Source organism: Strongylocentrotus purpuratus, unplaced genomic scaffold, assembly GCF_000002235.5.
Source record: "Strongylocentrotus purpuratus isolate Spur 01 unplaced genomic scaffold, Spur_5.0 spur5_scaffold_14, whole genome shotgun sequence".
NCBI classification, from domain to species: domain Eukaryota; kingdom Metazoa; phylum Echinodermata; class Echinoidea; order Camarodonta; family Strongylocentrotidae; genus Strongylocentrotus; species Strongylocentrotus purpuratus.
The window spans coordinates 5,268,145-5,290,588 of NW_022145599.1; the positions used below are offsets into that span (position 1 = coordinate 5,268,145).

Genomic DNA, 22,444 nt, shown 5'->3' on the forward strand with positions numbered 1-22,444 from the left:
GTCAGACAATATTGATTGACTGACTGACATCTTCTTTTCTTTGGTAATAACACACATAAAATGAGCTTTAAAGGGTACTAACCCACTTCTTTTAATGGCCAAAATAAACTGAACTGATTGAATCAAAACGCACGACCATTCGGTACAAGGGTCTGAACATCAGACTATTACTTTAGTGATTAGAATCACTGAAGTCCATTCGACAACTAATAGTCGTTATTTTCCCATTTTCAAGCCCAAATGCCGATGGAATTTAATATTTCATTATTTTGGCCTGCAAATGGGACAAAGTATCTTTAAATGAAGACATACATTTTTTCTGATTTTGTTATAGATCCTTTCATTTTTATCATTCTTACACTTTTAGTTTAAAAAGCTTTTCCTCCATTTTTCAAGCGAAAAAAAATATTTTTGATGTGGGAAGTTTCAGAAACCATAACAAAACAATCTTATTTTCAAGTTACATCACCATATTGTTGTTGTTGTTGTTGTTGTTGATGATGTTGTTGTTGGTTAGGGTTATACAATGGCAATCGGTCAATCAGGGGACAGCGCGCCAAACATTAAATCGTTTCACAGCCTGGATCTATATTTGTTCTCGGGTCTAGGAACCATTGAAAAGGCCTTGATAATAGTGATCGACCAGGCGTGGAACCCTCGTCCTTTCTCCTCCCCGTCGAGAAGCCACAACTCAGTCGACCATGTAGACACCAATCGATATGGCCCCACGTCATTGATCATTACCTAGCTGATCAAACCGACTACTTGACGAAGTCACCACAAGGCCAAACCCTGCAACAGTGAGCAGACGGAATTGCATGTGTATTCCCTACTTTTGTCATGTGGTAGTATTTTTTTCCTTCAGCTTTACTTTTTCATGCCTGGTTAATTCAACTCCTGCGCTTTACTTTGTTGACGAGTTAACCATTCACCAGTTTTCCCAGGCAATATGTACACGATGCGAAGTAACAGTATTAGTGAAGCAGGCAGCGCGTTATCATAATGCTCTTCATATTGATAAATGATACATCAATGCGGCAGTTGTCGAATCGCCCCGGGCTGGCTCGGTATGAATAGTTATTATTTTATTCATTTATTCAACAAGCTCGACTCATCGTAACAGCACTTGTAAAGCACGCAGCATGTGTACACTTGGAGAGAGATAATCGACTCGCTCTACATGGTTTTCAGTTAAAAGTGCAGGATTCAGTAACTTATCCAAACTCCGTATGAGGATCATCATTAATTTCTTCTTCTTCTCCGATGTTAGAGGATAGTTGAGATAAAGCAACTTAGCTGTAGGAGCTTACCTTCATTTAAGGAAAAAGCCATACATCCTCGTTTCGATTTATTAGACTTTGGAAAGTGATTTTAAAACCCCTGGATTTTTGTCTTCAGCAAGTTTTATCGTCCAGTTACATTTGTTGATATCTGTTGCGTTAACTCGAGATACAATACACTAAGGTGTACTAAACGAACATTAGCTGAGGCAAAAAAAAGATTTAATGTTCATTTGGAGCAGTTTCGACATCTAGTTATAAACCAAACATGAACACGGTTGGACCAGCTTGAAGATTGCAGCGTAAGAAAGAGAGAAAAGCAAGAGAACATCCCAACATTTTAGCGGTGTTGATCTAAGCTCTTTTAACTGTGCGACAGAGTACTCACCTTCCTTTTCATCTTTCAAAAACAATAACAACCGCGTTCCCATACTTCTTTTTGGTATCATTGAAGTGGACAAAAAGTACCTTGGAAACATTAAACATGCGTGCATGTGCATGATAATGGAAGCCTAAGGAATTGGACCAATATTGGACAGGCAATCTACCCCTGTGGTCGTTTTATTGATTATGTTGTGTTTAGGTTTTCAAACGAGGTAATGGTGAAGACATGTACCACATAACAACCCTCTTCGTAAAGTACTTGATGCCTCAAGGCCCGTCTGACGGTTTTTTTTATCCATGATTTAACGTCATTGTATAGGGATTCACCATCAGACTGACAATTCGAAAGTGGAAGGAGAGAAAGTAGAACCCGAGCGAAGCCATTTAGCCACCTGAATGTTGTGTTAGCCTTCGTTATGTTCAGTGTATAAATTATGCATTGAATGCGCTGTTAGCACAGGAAGCAAAAGCAGCCAACGAGTTATTCTGATCATCATAACCTGACTTGCAAGATCAATCTTGTCTTAATTGCGGAGGCGGTCAGCCGAGTGTTTTTAAAGTCTAGGGGATGACGATATAATTTCGTGTCTGTTGATGACCATGATCCTTCATTCTTCATATCACGTATAAACCTTGATAAAATCAAAATGCAGTTAGTAGTGAGATGCACGTAGATAACACCGGGACACCTGTGCTGATTCGCTTATCACCCAAGAAACGAAGCCTGTGACATCTTAAGATCATTCTTGCTTTATGGTATTTCGTCTTCAAGAATTATATTTCAAGATGGAAATGTTGATGTCATTAATCACCGTAGTCTCCATCTTATCAATGGTCCCTGCCTCTGGTAAGTCATAAACTTAAACCTTTTCTTTCTAATTAGTTCCCTTTTTATTCGATATTGTTAGACGTGGATTTTTCATTCTTCTCCTTCGTTGTCTCCAGTGTCACCATAATGCAATTAATATAGTAAGATGTCTCATTCTATCGTCTGAAAATGGTCTATAATAACTAAAATGACATCAAGACAATGTCCATAAACGGAAGAAGAAATACAGTCGTCAGTCGATCGGTCAGTTTGGTCAGTCAAACATTTTAACCACATTTCCATACATCCTTTTGGTTACACTGTGGTAAACCACAAGGATCTGTTGCGTATATCTAAAGACCTCGTGGTCATAGGTGTAATTAGATAGTACTTTCAAAGGAAACCATCAATACCAATCATCAATACCTTAACATCTTGCATCTCATATAGCCCTTTGAAAACAAATCAAATACGAGTACTCGTATTAAAAAAAAAAACAGTATCCTATATACAGCACACGAACACTAGGATTATTGTCTAGAACATGGACGCACCTGGGAGCGACTTTTTGACTTGGGGTACCGGGGGATGGGTCTTCACAAGAAGAACAAAAATATATGGTGCCTCAGGGCCTCACATAATCTAGAACCAGATTTTTTTTTTAAAATTCTAGTTTGTAGTCCCTGGAACAGCAACTTGTCAAGATATGGACATGAAATATGCCTTAGCTTACGGTTACAAAGACAGTGTTACAGTCGTAGATTTGTGAGACGAGGTGTTCACAAAGATACGTCTTCATAAGTTGTCAGCGTTTGATTAATTGTATCAGGGAGGTGGTTGTATAGACTAGTTATACCTGTCCATTCGATAGCAGGTGGAAAGTAGATGACTTTAGGTGCTAACATTTTCCAAGCTGTTGAATAATTGACGGTAATGGGTGCGCTAAAAATCAATACGACACGTGAAGAGGTAGTGTATATGTATATACATTATATACTATACCTGAGCTCTGTGAATGTGTCCAATATTTACATGAGGTTTTGGTAAAGCCGTATGCAAATCTTTATTAGACTATTCATATAGTCACCACTCTGCCCATGGCTAGACCATTTGTTTAGTTATGCAATATGTTTAACTTTAAGGAATTAAACTTTGATCTGTTGTCCGCTTGTCTGTCCTCACAGGGGCGGGGCGCCGGGCCCCTGCTGACCGAACTGATACTAAATGGCGTATCCAGCGGTAGAATTTACTTCCCTTTGGAATTGATTCCATATCATGAATCTAATAGATTTGTCGAATAATCATGTTGAATTGTGTATTATGAGTTATAGACTTTATTTCTTCATAAAGCGCACTGCCCGTTACTGACTTCAGCGATCACACGTTAGAAACCAATCTTGTTATTATAGCACCTCCATATTTTCACAATAGTATAGTCGTTTTTAATGCCACTTCTTCCTCGCTTCCTTGTATATATTTCAAGAGGTCTTATATAACTCTTATGAAACCCCCATCAATGGCCGGGCGTGCTAATCCATCTTTCCTATGATGATGTGAGCAACTAAATACTGATGGCAGCAATACTACATAGTAGTCTGCTAGTACAGACTCTACATTATTTTGACACTTTCACACAAGTCCTAAAGCCTTGAGCAGAGCCTAGATCTGCCCGTTCCTAGTTGTGACAGGAGCGGCTAAAGAACAGAGCATATTGTAGTCTCATTGCAGACACTGTTAATCACAACGAAAGACAAGGGTTTGAGTCTGACATAAATTGTTTGCTTGAAATCTTCATATTGCTGCTTCATGTATTGATCGTGGATTCTGAAGGCCTTATATAAGACTCTAATTGTAGAATCTACTGGTTGATAAAGAATGCAAAAACAAACAATAACAGTAGTAATAGTAATACTCGGTACTTTTATAGCGCATAACACATTACAGGATAGCATGTCCCTATGCGCTTAAATAGAAAGGAAAGAATTAAATGAAAAAGTCATACAAATTAGAAAATCCACTAAGAAGCAAAAAAGTACAGTGTTGGACACTGAGTTCATGGGTGTACAAATCTGAAACTTATTTAAATCATTGTGATTTCTCATGGAATCTGGAAGTTCAATCCATACAACTGAGGAGGCGTGGGTAAAAGAACGTTCACCGTATGTTTTTGTTGAGGTGGGAGTGACAAATATGGTGTCATTGATTGAGGGAACGAGTTAATTACAAAACACTTATAGGAGCCAAGTGTAGCTGCTTAAGATTGGGATTTTAATGGAAATAATTGAGTTAAAGTGTTTCTCAGTGCTTTCAATTAGTTTTTCTGTAGAACTCCAAACTGCAATGTCCCATTTGCAGGCCAAACAAATGAAAAGGTTTAATTCCAACGGCATTTGAAAGATAGTAATTTAGAACTTCCCTTAAAGGTACTATGTCCCATTTGCAGGCCAAAAAAATGAAAAAGTTAAATTCCAATTGCATTTGAAAGATAATATTAATTTAGAACTTCCCTAAAAAAAGGTGGGGCTTGAAAATGTCTTCAAGTGGAAAAATAACGACTATTAGTTGTCAAATCGACTTTAGGGCTATAGAGCCCAAAAGTAATAGTCTTGATTTTCAGACAATTGTACCGAATGGTCATACGTTTTATGCTGTGCAAAGATTCAATTAGTTTAATCTTGGCCATCACAAGAAGTGGGTTATTGATGTAGACAAATGCTCTGTACCCTTTACAACTCTTTTCATGTATGTTATTACCAAAGAAGAAAAAAAGCCAGTCAGTCACTCAATAGTGTCTGACAGTGAAGTCTAGCAAGTAAACGGGTTTCCTTGCATAATTTGAATATGAGGACACTGCTAACGTTTAAATTTCACAGATAGGACATACATGACATATTCATAATTCCTGCAAAGTTCTACAGCATTTGAGGTTGGCTGCAAAAGGGACATAGTACCTTTAAAACAAAAAGGGCTTGAAAATGTCTTTTTGTGGGAAAATAACGACCGTTAGGTGTCGAATCGAAATTAGGGATTGCCGTTGTTTATTAAATAGTCTGATTTTAAGACCCCTGTACCGAAATGGTAATAGGTTTTGTGCTGCGCAAAGATTCAATCAGTTTAATTTTGGACATTACAAGAAGTGCGTTATTGATTTAGACAAAAGCTCATGTACCCTTAACAGCTTATTTTATGTATGTTATTACCAACGGGAAAAAGAAGTCAGTCAATAGTGTATGACAGTGATGACTAGAAAGTAGACAGGTTTCCATGCATAATTTGAATACTATAGGACACTGCTAACGTTTACATTTCACAGATACGTGATATGGACATACGTGACATATTCATAATTCCTGCAAAGTTCTACAGAATTTGATGCTGCCTGCAAAAGGGATACACTACCTTCCATTCAAACTCCCTGCTTAAAGCTAAATTTTAGTACTGGTAATGCGATTGCATTGTGAAAGAAAAGGTGTGAAAGGATCAGAAACAGTTGATCATGTAGCATGTAAGTATTGGTGTGCACTGCAAGGTTCTGGAGTCATCAAAATCATAATAAATTTGACCGAGTCTTGGTAAAGTAACAAACACTCACATAGAAAGCTATATATGGGACAACACACATCGTGTCGGGGATGGTACTACCTTGGTTTCCTTGTCTTTCTATGCTCATTACTCAGCCAGTATACATTTTCTTCCAAAATTGTTTGGCACATGTCATTTATTTGTAATCTTGAACATTCAGTGTAAGTTTCGTTTGATTCTGTGAGAATTAATTTTTTTTTTTTTACCAGTAGGCCTACTGGAGTTTATCTTTAAGCTGTGAATCTTACATAAAAAATATTATACAGCAAACATTTGGCGTAGTCTAAATGACATGTCACAAGACCGTCACAAGATACTTTAGTGATCATTTAATGACACAAAATAGATAAATAGCGAACCTTCCCAAGGTCATGTATGTCACTAGGGCAAATACGGGGTCACTTGTAATTCATATACAACGCCACCAATACCTTAGCTAATTATTATTAATTTGTATTACAAAACAAGACTAAATAAACACCAAACTCTGAAAAAGAGCCTGAATACCATAACTGTACACCATGAAATATCTTTTTTCGATTAAGCATAATAGACGCGAAGAATGAGGGACTATCATGGTTGACTTGGTCGAGTTATTTTTCAAGTTCACAGATTTTCGATAAAAGAAAACTCACATAACATTCATTTTAGTCACTACGGTGTAGTGTATGTAGTTGGGTACGTGGCATAGTTTCCCCCCTGCTTATTTTCATTATACCATATTCGTCAATTACGTCGACAAACAACTTTATGTAGTTTATTGTCATGGATTTGATAACACGTCCAATACCCAAGTCATAAAGCATCTGTTTTCTTTTTTTTTTAGATCGAGTAATAATAACGTTAGCATATTTAGTTGACTGAAGGAGAGTAAGACCAAATAGATAACGGTAAGATACACATTGTATAAACGTCATGCTATTTATTCTCCTTTTAGAACGATTTGTGTGGCCTCGATCAGAAATGTCATTCTATTCTCGACAAAAGGAATTGAATCTGCTGTTCTCCGCATAAGGCAGTTCGTTTTACCCATTAAAGAGCATCAAAATGCATTCCTGTACGTTATGGAGCTACTAAATGCAATATACATATGACTTAAATTCGAAGCCTCTTTTAGACTCGTCCGCAATAACAACGATAGAGCTCATGCAGATTTAATCCCGGAATAACAAAAAGATGGAATATCAAAGAGTGCATGATTTTCCAGATATTTCAAGACACAAAGAAAGTCAAATCCCCTATTTCAGAGGCATGAACAATAAGCAGATAACAAAAATGAAAGAGCGGTAGAGAATAGTTGGGTAGTTATGGCTTCTGATTCTTTTGTCATTAATTCCTCATGGGAACGCGCATATGGTTCACAGAGTAGCGGTCGCTTGGGAGAATATCCGTTTAGTTGAAAGAAAAAGTATATATATATACATATCTTTTTTTTTCTTTCAACTAAATGGATATATATATATATATATATATTTTTTAATATCATGAATCACTGGTGTCACTGTAGTTAAACAGCTCTGGGGATGCATGTGACACAGCTGGAAGTGCATCTGCAGTATCTTTTTCATATTATACGAAACATCATGGATAATTAGGATAATATTCACAAAGAGATTGGTAAAAGTATAACAACAATAGACTCTCACGATTCTCGCCTCCTCTCATCAGACCAGCCGTAAGGAGGTCACCCATGCACGAAGTTCAAGAGCTCACTTTATAATAGGGACTTTTAGATTTGCACAACGACAACGTGGATTGCTACGATCGACGTCCTTTTAATGCACTACCTTGAATGGACGTCACACGTATCAGTCCACGCAAATCTTAAAGTCCCTATTCATCCTATGTGAACGACGGGGATGAGAATAAAGATTACAACAAAAAGAAAAACTTTCGGGTGAAGCGTATATGCATTCATTAGAATTATGAATGTATCTTTTCAGTCCTATTGAAAGTGCATGATTTAGTAATAATGGTAATTGACTTGTCGGAAACATGAAGAGATCCGCCTGGAATAGAACAAAAGAGAGGCAGGTGACATGCGGAACAAAGTAACATGGAAGGAGAGAGAGAGAGAGAGAGAGAGAGAGAGAGGGAGAGAGAGAGAGATAAATAATTAAATGAGAGAGAGAGAGAGAAAGACTAAATAAAAACAAAAACCGAGAGATATAGAGGTGAAAAAAGAAGAAGAAGAAGAGAAGTATAAGATAGAGATAGTGGAGGCGAGTTGGCTCAGTCGGTAAAGCGTCCGTCTGCCGAACCAAAGATCCCGGCTTCGACTCCCACCCAGGCCAGGCGGATGACTGAAGCCTGCGTTGTGTTAACGTGCCCCTTCCCTTGTTCATAGATGCTGGTTATGTCAAGTGGAAAACACTCCGTCACTCGGATAGGACGTTAAATGGAGGCCCCGTATAGAAGGGGGAAACCCCGGTGTACTGGTCCACCTGCACCCCCAGTACAAGTTAGCGACATGCGGAATACCGCCCTGCTGTTTCAAAATTCAGAAGGTTCAGAAGGATTGATCTGACCATGATCTAATACGGTTCTTCGTTTCTTCGGTACGATTTATACGCTCATTGTAAGAGCATATAGCATTACCCAAACGATGTGAAAAATAAGGGGGGGGGGGGTGTGTAAGTAACTTTTAATTAAGGCTTATATCGTAATACCTTTTACAATTCAATTATACTCTTACCCCCAGACAAAATAAACATGCATACATTCATGAGATGATTGTACTGCGAACATCCCCATATATTGATAAACAGGACTCGTACGTCTATTTTAATTAAAAAAGATATCAAGGGGAACCTTTTGATTGAATAAGTGGTCTGCGTCAGTGGATAATGGAAACACAGTCACGTCTGGTCGTCACGAACGATAGCGCTAAGTGTTAGCTACTAAACTTAACTATGTAATAGCGAGGTTCAGGTATAGTCTTCCAGTGATATCTTTTCTTGTCCGTATAATACGGATCGATCAGTCTCACTTCCATCCTAAAGTTTTTTTAAAGCTTATCTGCCGTAGTTTATAGGAGGGATTAGACTGCCCTGCAAGGTCACTGGACAGGTGGTTATCTCATCAACTCAGCTCTCAGTTAACATAAGAAAAAGAGGATCATGGGGGAGCAATGGTCACCGATTAGGCATTGTTTGTTATATAGAGGGCGCAAGTAGCTTCAAGTAGTGCAGTGGGCCTTTAAGTTCTTTGTTAAACTGATGAACAAATGTAGGAATTTCGTAGGATAATGATTATCATGAAAATCATTTTGCGATCTCACATTTGTATACAAGCATATGTGAATACATTAAGATGTATAATATATATTGACATCCTCAGATTATTAAAGACAAATAATAACAAAACAATTTCTGAATACAGGTACATTAAAACAAGCAACAGCGCACACAATGAATAAAGACAGTTTGATTTCAGAATGAAATTGAAGAATACATATATTTCGGTAATCGGTATGGAACATCGAGTATTTTACCAACATAAAAAAGAAGATACAATTAAGGTATAGAATGGGATATTATGTAGATTACTTCTTTGAAATAAAATATTAATATGTGTTCACCATTAAATATTAATTATGTCGGTTGATAAGTTCAAGGATAGGAAGGAAGAGAATTAGCAATGAGTGGAGGAGGAGAGAGAAGTGACTGTACATTTCACATTATTTATGAAGACAAGTTGTCACCACTCTGCAATAAAGGGGATGTTAATGTGTGTGTGTGTATGTGTATGGGGGATGACAGAGAGTGGTGATCAAAAGAATTAACAGTACTTTAAATAAATTAATTAATACATTGATAAATAAATATATAAAATAAATGAATAAAGAAATGAAATAGATTACAAAAATAAAGGATTAAATAAATAAACAAATTACTTCCTAACTTCCTTTAACAACATTAATCCATACAGAGACTTTATAACGGGAGTAATGTTTCATTCTGTGATTTTACATTGTCGATAAGCATTATATAAATACAACGAGATCAGTTGGCGGGATAGTGAATAATGTGGTGAATATGCCTGGACTGACATGTTTTCTTGCATGCGCTACTGGTGTGATGTCTCTATTTATTTATTTATGAACCACCTGTGGAATGGTACACCCTTATCAGCACGGGTGCCGTTTTTCATAGCGGTCTTGCTGGTCAAATTGAAACTAATGCATTGGAAATGGGTGAACATGAATATCATATGGCATACTGGATGTAATACCCGAACATGCCCGGGTTGTAAAGGTTATCATCATATTAGGTGTCTGGGAGACGGGGAAAATTGTGATATTTTACGTGTTCAATGTTTTAAACAGGTTTTTTTATACCTTATGTTTTAAAATCATATTCATGGGACTTCATTCACACAGCATGTTGATTTCTGCTTTTCAAAACAAGACTATAAATGATATGACAAATCATGAAGAGGAAAACAAATCATATATGTATGATGTATCCATAAAATAGTCTCCATTATTATGTTTGAATGAAATGTTAATGTACGCAAACGTGTTTTTTCTGATTGAGATCACCCTTGAAATCATATCTTATCCATTAGATTATTGCAACTATAAATCATGCAGCAACACAACACGGCAACTCCCTTTGTATCGTAATATAATTCAATTAACGTTGTATTGCTTTAATGATTTTTATTGAGACTCGAGATAGAACGGATAACAAAAGTCTTTAGCATCAAAGTTCAGTATGAGAGATACACATAAGTTGATAAAAACAACATAGTAAAGATAGCAAATGAATTTATTTAGGGTAGCTATACAAAACACACTACTACGCCGAGACAATTACAATGATAACAAATACTGTTGCTTTTTTAGTAGCAGGTATAGCACTGTCACATCTCTCTGTGTTTCGAAAAAGATTGTAAATCAATTAATTAATCTAACTTTAATGAATAACTACTACAAACTATAACAAAATTGTTTGGATAATGCGATTAGCTATCAAGTTTCTATTGTTCCCTAATTATGATAAAATGGCGCCCTTCCCGATGAAAATTAGTTTATAGATGAAATATTTTACGATTCGCAGCAATGACTTCCTCCTCAATAAACACAAACACCGACTATAAGCTAAAACTTAGTATCTCAATATAGACCCCCCCCCTCCCTCCCCTAAAAAGGGGGTGTAAGAGAGGAAAAAGAAAAGAAAAATGCAGGGCAAAAAACCTTTAGTAAACTCCTCGCGAGAAATAAAAAATAAGTAAAAACTGCCTAAATGACCCCTTCATGAGTGACCGGGTTTACAGATGTACCCCTTTCTCTCTCTCTCTCTCCTCTCTCTCTCTCTCTCTCTCTTTCTCTATCTCCCCCTCTCTCTCTCTTCTCTCTCTTCCTGCCTCTCTCTCTCTTTCTTTATCTCTCTCCTTCTCTCTCTCTCTCTCTCTCTCTCTCCCCTCTCTTACATGTCATCGTAGATTAGGCATTCCTCTGTTGCTTCCGCCCTTTGAGGTTGAGCTTTATTATTCATTCTTGCCTGCCATGAGTGATCAACAATACATGTATATCCCTTTCATTTATTTGTTATCGTTCGTTCTCGAGGCCATTTTGTACGAGTCTATTGTAATTAAACTCGTTAAAATTTGAAATGATGGAGTCTGCCTACACGTCATGGTTCAGTGAACATTGGCATTGACATGGTTTGTCCCTTGCCCACCTTGAAAACTGAAGTTCCTTGAACCTAGTGGTATACTGAAGAGGTCAATTATTAGGAGCCTTCCTCTAAATGAAGAAAAAAATTAAACTGGCTTCCAACGATTTTTTTTTTAATGATTGATGCCAGATATATATGTTTTAGACTCGAACGATATTCGTACGTAAATTCAAAATAAAATCGACATCTGTTGAATTGAAAATAGCTCCCTCCGCGCATGATTTTCATTTCTTACAAAGAAATTACAGAACCTATGGCTGTAAAATTTCTCACATGACATATGAAGGATATATTTTAAACGATCACCAAGATTCATGGAGTTTGCAAAAGTCCTGGAAAGGGGACTTACTGCCTTTAAATATGACAATAATAGTACACTCCAAAAACTGAAATGTTAAATCACTATTTAAAAGGACCGAGGAGTGACCACTCTTTCAAAATGGTAGATTAACACTTTGAACATGCTGGATCCAACACTATGAAGGTTGAATCTAGCAGGTTAAAAGAAACAATCTGACATTTTGAAAGAGTGGTCACTCCACTTTTCAGTTTTTAGAGTGTAGGTTCTTGTATAGCGCTCTTGTCTTTCAGACCAGACGTGACACTTCTGGAGCTCCACAATCATGTACCCCGGCTTTAGCATGGTTGCCATTATGGCGCTCTAGCATTTCAAGTAGTTAATTCCTTCAAGGCCCCCATGGTGCATTGTATCCATATATTAGTTTTATTCTTCACGATACTATCATGAACTATCTATGTGATGTTCTCTTTTAGCACGCTGATTTACATCAGATAAGCGAAGATCGACTATATAGCTTACAAATGATTTCAACTGTATAATAAACAATGGCATGGTGATCAAATCGGTTTTCATGATGGTGACACGGAAATGTTAGAGAAAAGCGGGATAGATGAAAAAACGGAACAAACACTGACAACAGGAACAGAAGTATTATAAGAGCACAATGTAGGAAATAGTGAAGATTAGTAGTGAACAAATGGAGAAGAAAGAAATCACTTCCAGATAGCGAAAGAGAGAGAGGGACTGAGGGAGTGAGAGTGAGAGAGGGAGAGACAAGGAGAGAGAGAGTGAGACAGAGACAGAGAGAGAGAGAGAGAGAGAGAGAGAGAGATGGAGAGATATGGAGAGAAAAAGGGGGTCGGGTCGAGTAAACAGTTTACATTACATCTTTACGAAGACTTGCCTCGAGAAACTGCTGATTCTCTGATAACTCAAATTCCAATTTACATGTAAATTGGCCATTATTTTGAAGGCTGAGTTTGACGAAGAACGGCATCTCAGGAATAGTCTGTTGAATTATATGAATGTTAACAATAATAATTTTTAAAAAATGATCGTGGCTTCACATCAACATGAGTACATGATGGAACTGATCGATTTGGTGATTACTGATAAACACGTGCATCCAGGATCAAGGGTGTCGATTTGTATCCTCGGTTGGGGGGATGATAGGTGCCAAAATATTTTCGGCAATGGATCAAAGCAACCAAGAGGTAGAGACGTGTGGCAGGTTGCACCCCCTCCCTTCCAAGTTATTAACTTTTTCAAGTCACCCTCAATAAAGATAGCATTTTAGAGAATACGGGACCCATGTGAGTGCCACATGGGCTTGCTACCTGGGTTATTATCCTCTCAAACATATAGGCAGGATTTTAATTTAGGGGGGGGGGGGCGGTAGTGAGCACCTCCTAGGGGGTGGATACAGGGAGGGAAAGCTTCCCCCTTCCCGCGCGAAGCGCGGAAGCACTGACGTTTCATTAAATTACTAAATAAAATAAGACGATACGTTGTACCATTCTCGACTCTTAATCCTTGTCTGAATTCAGTCCCCCCCCCCCTCCCGCGCGAAGCGCGGAAGCTTTGACATTTCATTAAATTATGAGAGAAAGAAGACGATTAGTTGTACCATTCTCGACTCTTAATACTTGTCTGAATTCAGTTCCCCCCCTTCCCGAGCGAAGTGCGGAAGCTTTGACATTTCATTAAATGATTAGAGAAAGAAGACGATTCTTGTAGCATTCTCGACTCTTAATCCTTGTCTGAATTCAGTTCCCCCCCCCCTTCCCGCGCGAAGCGCGGAAGCTTTGACGTTTCATTAAATTATTAGAGAAAGAAGACGATTCATTGTACCGTTCTCGACTCTTAATCCTTTTTGTTCCTACGTCATCTTTCTATCTTCTTTCTCTCTCTTTTTTTTTTGGGGGGGGGGGGGGGCGACCACCCCCACCACCCCTGGCTACGCGCCTGTATTCTCTCTGTCTCTCATTATCTCTCTCTCCCACTCTCTTCTGCTTTTTTGCACTCTTGCGCTTCGCGCTTAACATTTACTAAGCTCGTTGATTTTTAACGCTGCGGCTTTGCATTTGGCGCACTGCATTTCTATGATGCTGTTGATTGAATAAATTGAAGAAATTCATCAATTCCTGAGCCGTATGAGCGAGAATTGAATTTTTCACTTGTCTCATATACGGTCGTCTCATTTACTTCGTTTTCTATTTATATATGTATGTATTATGAAAATGAGATAGCAAAATGTGTATATTGATGGTCATCTTGCGAGTAATAACCATTAACAACTCTTATCGGGCTCTTATCATTAATTGTTCTCTTATTTCTTTTTTGATGGTGAATTATTGGGGGGGGGGGGATGATTGTATAGGCCATCCCCCCACCTGAAATATTGGGGGGATATATCCCCCCCCCCACCCCCCCCGGGATCGACACCCATGTCCAGGATAGTTTTACTCTCCCTTTTTTTTGTAGTACAAAATACAAACATGGTATGTAGTTCGTGATTATATGGTATTTGAATTTCATGTTCACCTTGTTGAGAAATGACTTACCGTAATACAGTAGCCACGATGTGGAAACAAATTTGGAAAAGAAGCCACGCCACCAACCCCCCCCCCCTTAATATGATTCATACTATGTATGTCGAATGAAGCAAAATAATATGATACAAGAATGAAAAAAAGATAATCATTGCATAACAACTGTTCTCGAAAGTTTACTGATCTGTGCGTGTTTTAGTTATGATAGCAATAATTAACCAATGATTATTCCCTTATTGAAACATACATGTGTAATTGCATTGGCAGTGTCTCCTTTCTCGTTTAACAGCAACACGAATAAGGGCTAACAGATATAAAGTGGACGAGGCATACCATGAATGAACACTGATGCAATACACGGTAAAATCAGTGCTCTGACACTAGAACTGAATGTAATGCATAGAACCACCTCAGTTGTTATTTACACACCCTTTGAACATACGATAACAGAATTCTTTTGTAATTCAGGTAGCGAAGCCAAGCCAAGGTTGTTTATTGTGTCATGTTTTTAATGTACCACTCCCACACACTCTTTGTCTTTTTTCACAAATATTATCTTATGCATGCATGCATGTAGGTAGTCCAGATCCTGTCCGTTTTTATATATATATTTTTATTCTTCGATCATCTACGTCCTTCTCCTTTATTACACGCATCCCACACAATTACGCGCGACCTCCGCATTACACTCATCGAGGGAGAGAAATTAATGGCAAGGACTGTCGTTGAGGGGTTCTAGGACAATTTACCCCCTGGACAATCGCCCCGGCCAATTGCCAGCGGGTAATTGCCAAAGGATATTACCCCCGGAAAATTACCCCCGGAAAATAATTCCCTAGAACAATCACCTCCCGAGGGAAACTACCTCCTTAATATAACCCCTAGGGCAATTACCCCCCCCCCCCCGTGGACAATTACCCCCTGGAAATTATCCCCTCGGACAATCCCTACCCCCCTCCGAGGGCAATAATATACCTGAACAAAGTTATGCTTTTAATAAAAAAAACTTATTATCAATGTGAACTTCCCCTTTAATGAACAAGGGGGTAATTGTCCACGGGGGTAATTTTCAGGGGGGTAATTGTCCTCGGGGGTGGTTGTCCTTCGAGGGTAACTATCCGGGGGTAAATTGTCCTGATACGGCGTTGAGTGTGTGTTTTTGTTCGAAAACAGTAGACTAGCATGTATGTAGATGGTTCGTGGACTTGTGAGGTGAAAACCGTTCCGAAAAGTATCTGACTAGCAAATATATATGTAATGATAAGAAGAACGAAATAAAAAGGAAATAAAGTTCACAATTCATGATGGCCTTTGGGGTATACATATTGAAAAACGTGCACAAGAACATTATAGGGGTATATCTTTGCAAACCAGATTGGTATTCCAACAGGGGCAAGCAACCAATAAATTGTACCTCTCGTAAATACTTTACTGGATTAATGTTATTATGTGAATTATTCAGGTTCAGAGAGAATAGCAAAAACAACACATTCTTGAATGATTGATTATTGTGATGTGTATGGTCGGATTTATAATGTTACAAACACGCAGAATTTATTTCTTTTATTTCACCTTCTCACCTTTTCTAGCTGCATCGCTGATTGTATGCCAATTTGGCTTTTTACTATACACCAAAGAGACCTTGAATAATTGCCAACCATCTGTTGTTGTAAAATACAATTATTGATATGCAGTACCCGTATGTTACCTTGTGAGTATTTACCATAATCATAAACATATTCTGATTCTGTAGGGAGTTAAAAACATCTCATACTCGAAAGCCCAACGAAGTATGTTGGTCGTGTTTCTGTTATGTTTGTTATTATACCGATTGAGATATATTATATGTCTGAGTTTTAAAAGGGCAAACCCCTGTTTAATGAAATATGTCTTTAAAAAACTGAAAGGATGACCGAGCTTAATTATCGATATGAAGCGCATTTTTCTCTCCATCATTATTAATCAAATGACTATCATCTTGGCGAGAGAATTATTGTTTACCACACAAAACAAGTCAGATTTAACTCTGCCCGGGTTTTCATTGAGTCGTGTGTTTTTCGATGAGTGATTAATAGGTTCCTCTCCCCGTGATCTGTGAACCAAGATAAACAATATTGTTGAACGCATTCTTGATTTTTAGTCTTTTTCAGTTAAATGATGTTGGTTTTCGTTGAATGATCACTACCAACATGATCAATAAGAGTACTACCGGACTTAATACCTCGTTTTTTTTTGTTATTACAAGTATGTTTCCCCTCTGTCGACAATCTTTGCGTAGCAACTAACTAATCGGTACTCTAGACAGAGGATATGACTCAATCGATATTTTGAATCCTATTGAATTGATATTGATTTTTAAATAAATAGGAGCAAACTCTATCAGTGTACGTCAGACTACCATGCTATTTAAATCAATTATAGGCCTATTTTTATTTCATGAAAGACGTTTACTTTGCAACGACCATTACGAAGTTTACTCCCATCTTATATTTTCTCTTTGGTTCACTATTTTGCATAATTTTCTTTGGTTTTAATACAGCTTTGTTGTTCATGCACATACTTCTCCTGTTCTTCTTTCTTCTTCTTGTTCTTATTAATCTTCTTGTTATTTTTTATCTTTCTTCAAATTCTTTGAGTCTACTTAGTTGCCGATCCTGGACTTAGTTCTATTCCTCCTGTCCCTTATAAAGTTTTCGTTTAAACTTCTTATCCCCAATGTCCTTTTCCCGGATTATATTCCTCTAAATATTCCTAATCCTGCACTACGAGAGCCAGTTGAATGATACAATCAATAATCATGATAGCCCTCACATGAATGTCCTTATTCTATAGTCGATTCCTTCTTAGCGCTTCAATCTTGTCATTAATAAAGTCCGTATTTTCATTCCCTACTCCTGCGGTTGGCTTTTCCCACGATCTAACGTCAAGCATAATTCCAATTTAACAAGTTTTACAGTAAGTAACCCTCTTGCATAATATTCAACAACAACAAAAGAGAGAAAATCTAATCAACTTGGCGAATACACATCCAAAGGGCCGGAAAGCAAGGCCAGCGATCACATTACTTACTAATGCATTATAAGATTATCCGGTAATGACTGAACAGTCATTAAAGGCAATGTACATTTGGGAGGAGACGTTACTTTGTCTAAAACATCTGAACATAATTATTCTCCATTTGCCTATTCAGATATTTAGAGAGTTTCGTGTAAAAAGGAATGTAGCAATTATTGTTACTATGTTATACTCCCCCTTTTGGGAGGAGGAGGAGGGGGGGGGGGGGGGGGGGGGGGGGGGGGGGGGGGGGTTCTATTATAACGCACCAACAATGGAGAATATCTAAACAATTAAACAAGTATAAATTTGCAACCCCCAGGTTATGGAGTCGTGATCAGTCTCTTGCCGGGGAAGTTGTCGATCGTGCTAGCAATCCTTATATAGGTTTTATGAACCACCAGCTAGTGGACAAGCTGTCTTGGCGTTTACAGATTACCACTTCTCCTTCATAATAGTAATTACCATGTCAACCGTGAAAATTGTCTTACTTTGGCGCCATGTATGAATCGCTCTGATAATCGTCTTGATTATCAAAACAATTATTTTAAAAGGAGAATGCATACATACGGAGCAAAGGTTAAAATGAATATGAAAGGGAATTAGGCCTAAAGCCCCAGTCCCATATAAAGCCGGACCAGCACGGATGAGCACGGACCACTCCGGACCATCCCGGACCATGGTCTGGGGTGATCCGGGATGGTCCGGGATGTTTTGTTCAAAAAAGTGTGATGCTTTAAAAGCTACAGTCCCATGTACGTCCCGGACCGTCCCGGACCATCCCGGACCCCATCCGGGGTGATCCGGGATTCGGTCCGTGTTGACACCGTGTTGGCACCGGGGTGGTCCTGGATGGTCCTGGATGGTCCTGGGCGGTCAATAACTCACTCCCGGACTGCCACGGATCAACACGGACCGCCCCGGCGCCACTACGGTTGACCCCGGACCCAGCACGGTGGCTACACGGATCACCCCGGATCAAACTATTGTCCCGGACCGTCCCGGACCACCCCGGCAGTTTTTGACCGTCAAAAACATCCGGGGTCGACTCCCGGACCGCCCAGGACCATCCAGGACCATCCAGGACCATCCAGGACCATCCAGGACCACCCCGGTGCCAACACGGTGTCAACACGGACCGAATCCCGGATCACCCCGGATGGGGTCCGGGACGGTCCGGGACGGTCCGGGACGTAGATGGGACTGTAGCTTAAGTTGTGCACACGGTACTACAAAATTGCGAAGGTTTCGTAATCTACACATCAAAGGCACCACTCGACTCACGACTATATGTTACGGAGATTCAATGGATGGGCAATAATCACCTCATTATATTAGGTAACAGTGTTCTATTCAAGCTAATGCACTCCCCACCCACCCACACACACCTCTCCCCTCCCTGCCCGATCATAAAAATGAATTTAAAAAATATGCTGTTGTGATTATTTTGTTATGCAGTGCCATCTGGGCTGAAATAAATTTTTAAAATTGCTGATTTGAGAATGTTGATATGTGCTTTAAAACACATTTCACATTACAAACGACCTCATGTGGTGCTTTCGCTCTTAGCGAACGTTTAGTAACAATATCCAATCTCTCAGCCTTTACTTCTGCGTGTGAAGGTCCTGACAATCATAACGGTCAACCGTGAGTACCTCACTAGTCATAAACACGTGTGAACATCCAATAATTAAATTGCGCAATGTTACGTAATCATGTGTGCTAACATGGATTAAATTAGACCGTTATGTGTACTTTGCTCCGGGAAAGTCGATGGTGAATCCACCCGTAAGGATATATTGCAAAAAAAAAACAACAAAATATTGCAAGGATGATTCCTGAACTGTTTGATCGTGGCAGTTATTCCAATATAAACCGATTTGTACCTTTTTGATTGGTACGACTTATTATTTGACCACAGGTTTAACCTGAAATTCTTGTCAAAATCTAGCAAAGCGTTTTCATTATGTCATTGATGTTTCGTGATATAAATCGCGAGCGTACATTGACTTTACTTAATTATAAAACTTTAATTTGTGCTGAAACTTATTTGCACTAGTTTGGCAAGGAGGGATTAGACCTCCCTGCGTGGTCACTGACGGGTGGTTATCTCATTAAATCAGCTCTCAATTGACATAAGAAAAAAAGGACCATGGGTCCGGCTTAGGCATTGTTTGCTATATAGAGGGCGCAAGTAGCTACAAATAGTGCAGTACTGCTTTAATATTTACCATAAAGTGATAAAAGGCTTAGAATGCAGGTTTTATATATCATAAGACATTCACAACGTCCAGTGCATTTTACTTTCGAATAGAAAAATATGAGCCAAAAGTTACTCACATCCCTGATTAAGCATATATAATATTTATATTTCTCGAACTCCTTTAAATAATTCACAATATTTATATCTGTCCGTGTTAAAGGGATCCGGTAACTTTCTCTCAAATTCTGAAACAAAATTCTGGATTTAGCTCATGATGCAATGAAAATTATAAACCTTTAGGTCAGTCAGGAACCCCATGACTTTTACAAGCCGATCGCCTGTCTGATTATCAAGTTATTTATGATTGGAATTACAAATTTTGAAAACCGTTCGCCTGACGGTTTTCATGACACTACAGTCTATTGGGGGAAACGAGTATGGTAAAACCGGTCACTCAAAGAATTTTACTTTTTTGACGCACTTCTTGATCATTTTGAAGCGCAATTTTTTTAAGGCTTCAATATTACACCATATCACAGACACTGATAACACATAGGGCCGTGTATCTCAGATTTAACATTGTTAAACGATCTCTTTAAAAAGAAGGCATGCAATGTGAAACTTGTGCATTCTTTATACCCGGGACACCTGCAGATACAATTTTCTGTATTTGAGAATGATATTTATTTTTTCTCCAAAGAAGACTTATTTTTAAAATCTATCATATGCGATATCATGCTCCATTGTTACGCGGTATACGCTAGAAAATCAAACTAGTACCGTACGTCTCCAACTTTCAGTAAAATAATGAAAATAAACAAAAAAGTTTATAAAATATTCTGCTGCACGGGCTTAATGGTAAGCCTATTAAATGAAAGCGTTGCGCAACAACATTCTAAGAATTTGAAAATAGACTGTTAGAGGAACAAATGCATATAAACCTGATAGAATGCTACGTTCCAGTTCCAACTATCTGCTTTGTGTTCCACAAACCATGCCATACGGGGAAAGGTCTTTGTCATATACAGCCGCTTTTGTGTGGAACAAGTTGCCTGAACAACTGGAAAGTATAGGATCCTATAAAACTGTAATCAATTCTCTGAAGACATACAGTATCTCTTCATCACCACTAAATTATCAGAATCATGAACCCAGTACATTGTTTTTTTCTTAAAGCGCACCGAGACATACAATTTAGCCTCTGTGTTATGCACTATATAAAGATTTGTCATTGTTATCATTATTATTATCTAATCTAATGGAGTTGTAAACACTTCAAGTCTTACTCGCGAGGCTCCTGTTAAATACTCACCATTTCATACAGTGTCTATCAATGACAATTTCTTGTTATAATACGTTTTGGGGTGTTGAACTCAAAACATCTGAATCATAAACGGTTGGACCGGGGAAGCACCTGAAAATGTGATTACAAAAAAAAGCTTCTGAGAAACTTTTCCTACTCGATCCCCTGCCCCAACCTCCGCAAGAGAATCCATGACCCGTCACATTAATGTGTGTTCCACGTGGGTAACGAGTCAATTTAGATAATAATGGTGTCAAGCCTTGCGAAGGCAGTCAAGATTTCTCTCCGCTTGCATGTGATCAGATCAGACCCATTGATGACAATCCCTTATTTTGTATTTTCTACCAGAATCTGCGTGTGTGTACCTCCAAGGCACTTTATCATGTCTGGATTTCAACTGCAGCATGTCGTGGGATGCCGTTGCTAACACCGAACCAGGTAGTCAGGTGATCTACTCGCTCCACTATGCTAAAAAGTAAGTTCAAGTAACATCCTCACTGACATTCCCAAGTTCCTGTACTATGGTCTTGCATTGGGTTGGATTTTCTTGTACGATAATTTAAGACATGAAATAATAAGGGAAACAAGGTTAGACAAAACAGGGGGGGGGGGGGGGGGGACGTAAAACATTCAATGAATGACGGTCCACAAGGGGTATAAAGTGGTATAGGCCTACCATTGAATGATAAGGCTCTTTAATAGATTGAACGATCCATAGATTACAAACAGCTTAAATTGACTAAATTTCGATCAGGAAAAAAAATATAACGATGATAATAATTTTTCCTACATCGACATGTTCTAAATTATATTCTATAACAAATTGAGCAGGAGTAACGGTGTACTTCCACGATACTGTCGTTAATAAAGAGGTGCTATTTCATTAGAGGTAAAGGTCTGCCATTCTTAGATGAAACTTTGACCGTCGATCTCTGTTTGTAATCAGATTCACTGCTCATGACGTTGTACAGCATTGGGAGCCGATAGAAGAATGTGCCAACGTGTCCACTACTTCCTGTAGCGTGAGGGCGCTGTTCAAAGACGATGATGATTTCAGAGGATTCAAAAGATTCCGTATTGACTATATCACTAATGGCACGGAGAAGTGTCGAGGCAGAAAATTTCAAAGAGATCCACTCAAATCAGGTAGAAATGATGTACAGTTTATTTATAGAACAATTAACCTATCAGACGTATTCATGAGGGGCGATCCTTTGGCTTAGGCCTAAAATAAAAACTTGTTGCATTGCCCTTTGGGTGCCAAAACATGGGTCGGTCGGTCGGAAAAGTTTT

At 38.5% G+C, this 22,444-nt stretch overlaps 1 protein-coding gene across 1 annotated transcript in view; it reads left to right on the forward strand.

Annotated features, from left to right (window-relative positions):
- Positions 1-637: 637 nt before the first annotated feature.
- LOC100891068 overlaps positions 638-22,444 on the forward strand; it is a 32,048-nt gene continuing 10,241 nt past the window's right edge. Inside the window, exons 1-3 of the mRNA XM_030984032.1 lie at positions 638-2,511; positions 21,500-21,626; positions 22,098-22,297. Coding sequence (XP_030839892.1) covers positions 2,418-2,511; positions 21,500-21,626; positions 22,098-22,297 — 421 coding nt within the window. The 5' untranslated portion in view covers positions 638-2,417. The remainder of the gene's footprint in view (positions 2,512-21,499; positions 21,627-22,097; positions 22,298-22,444) is intronic.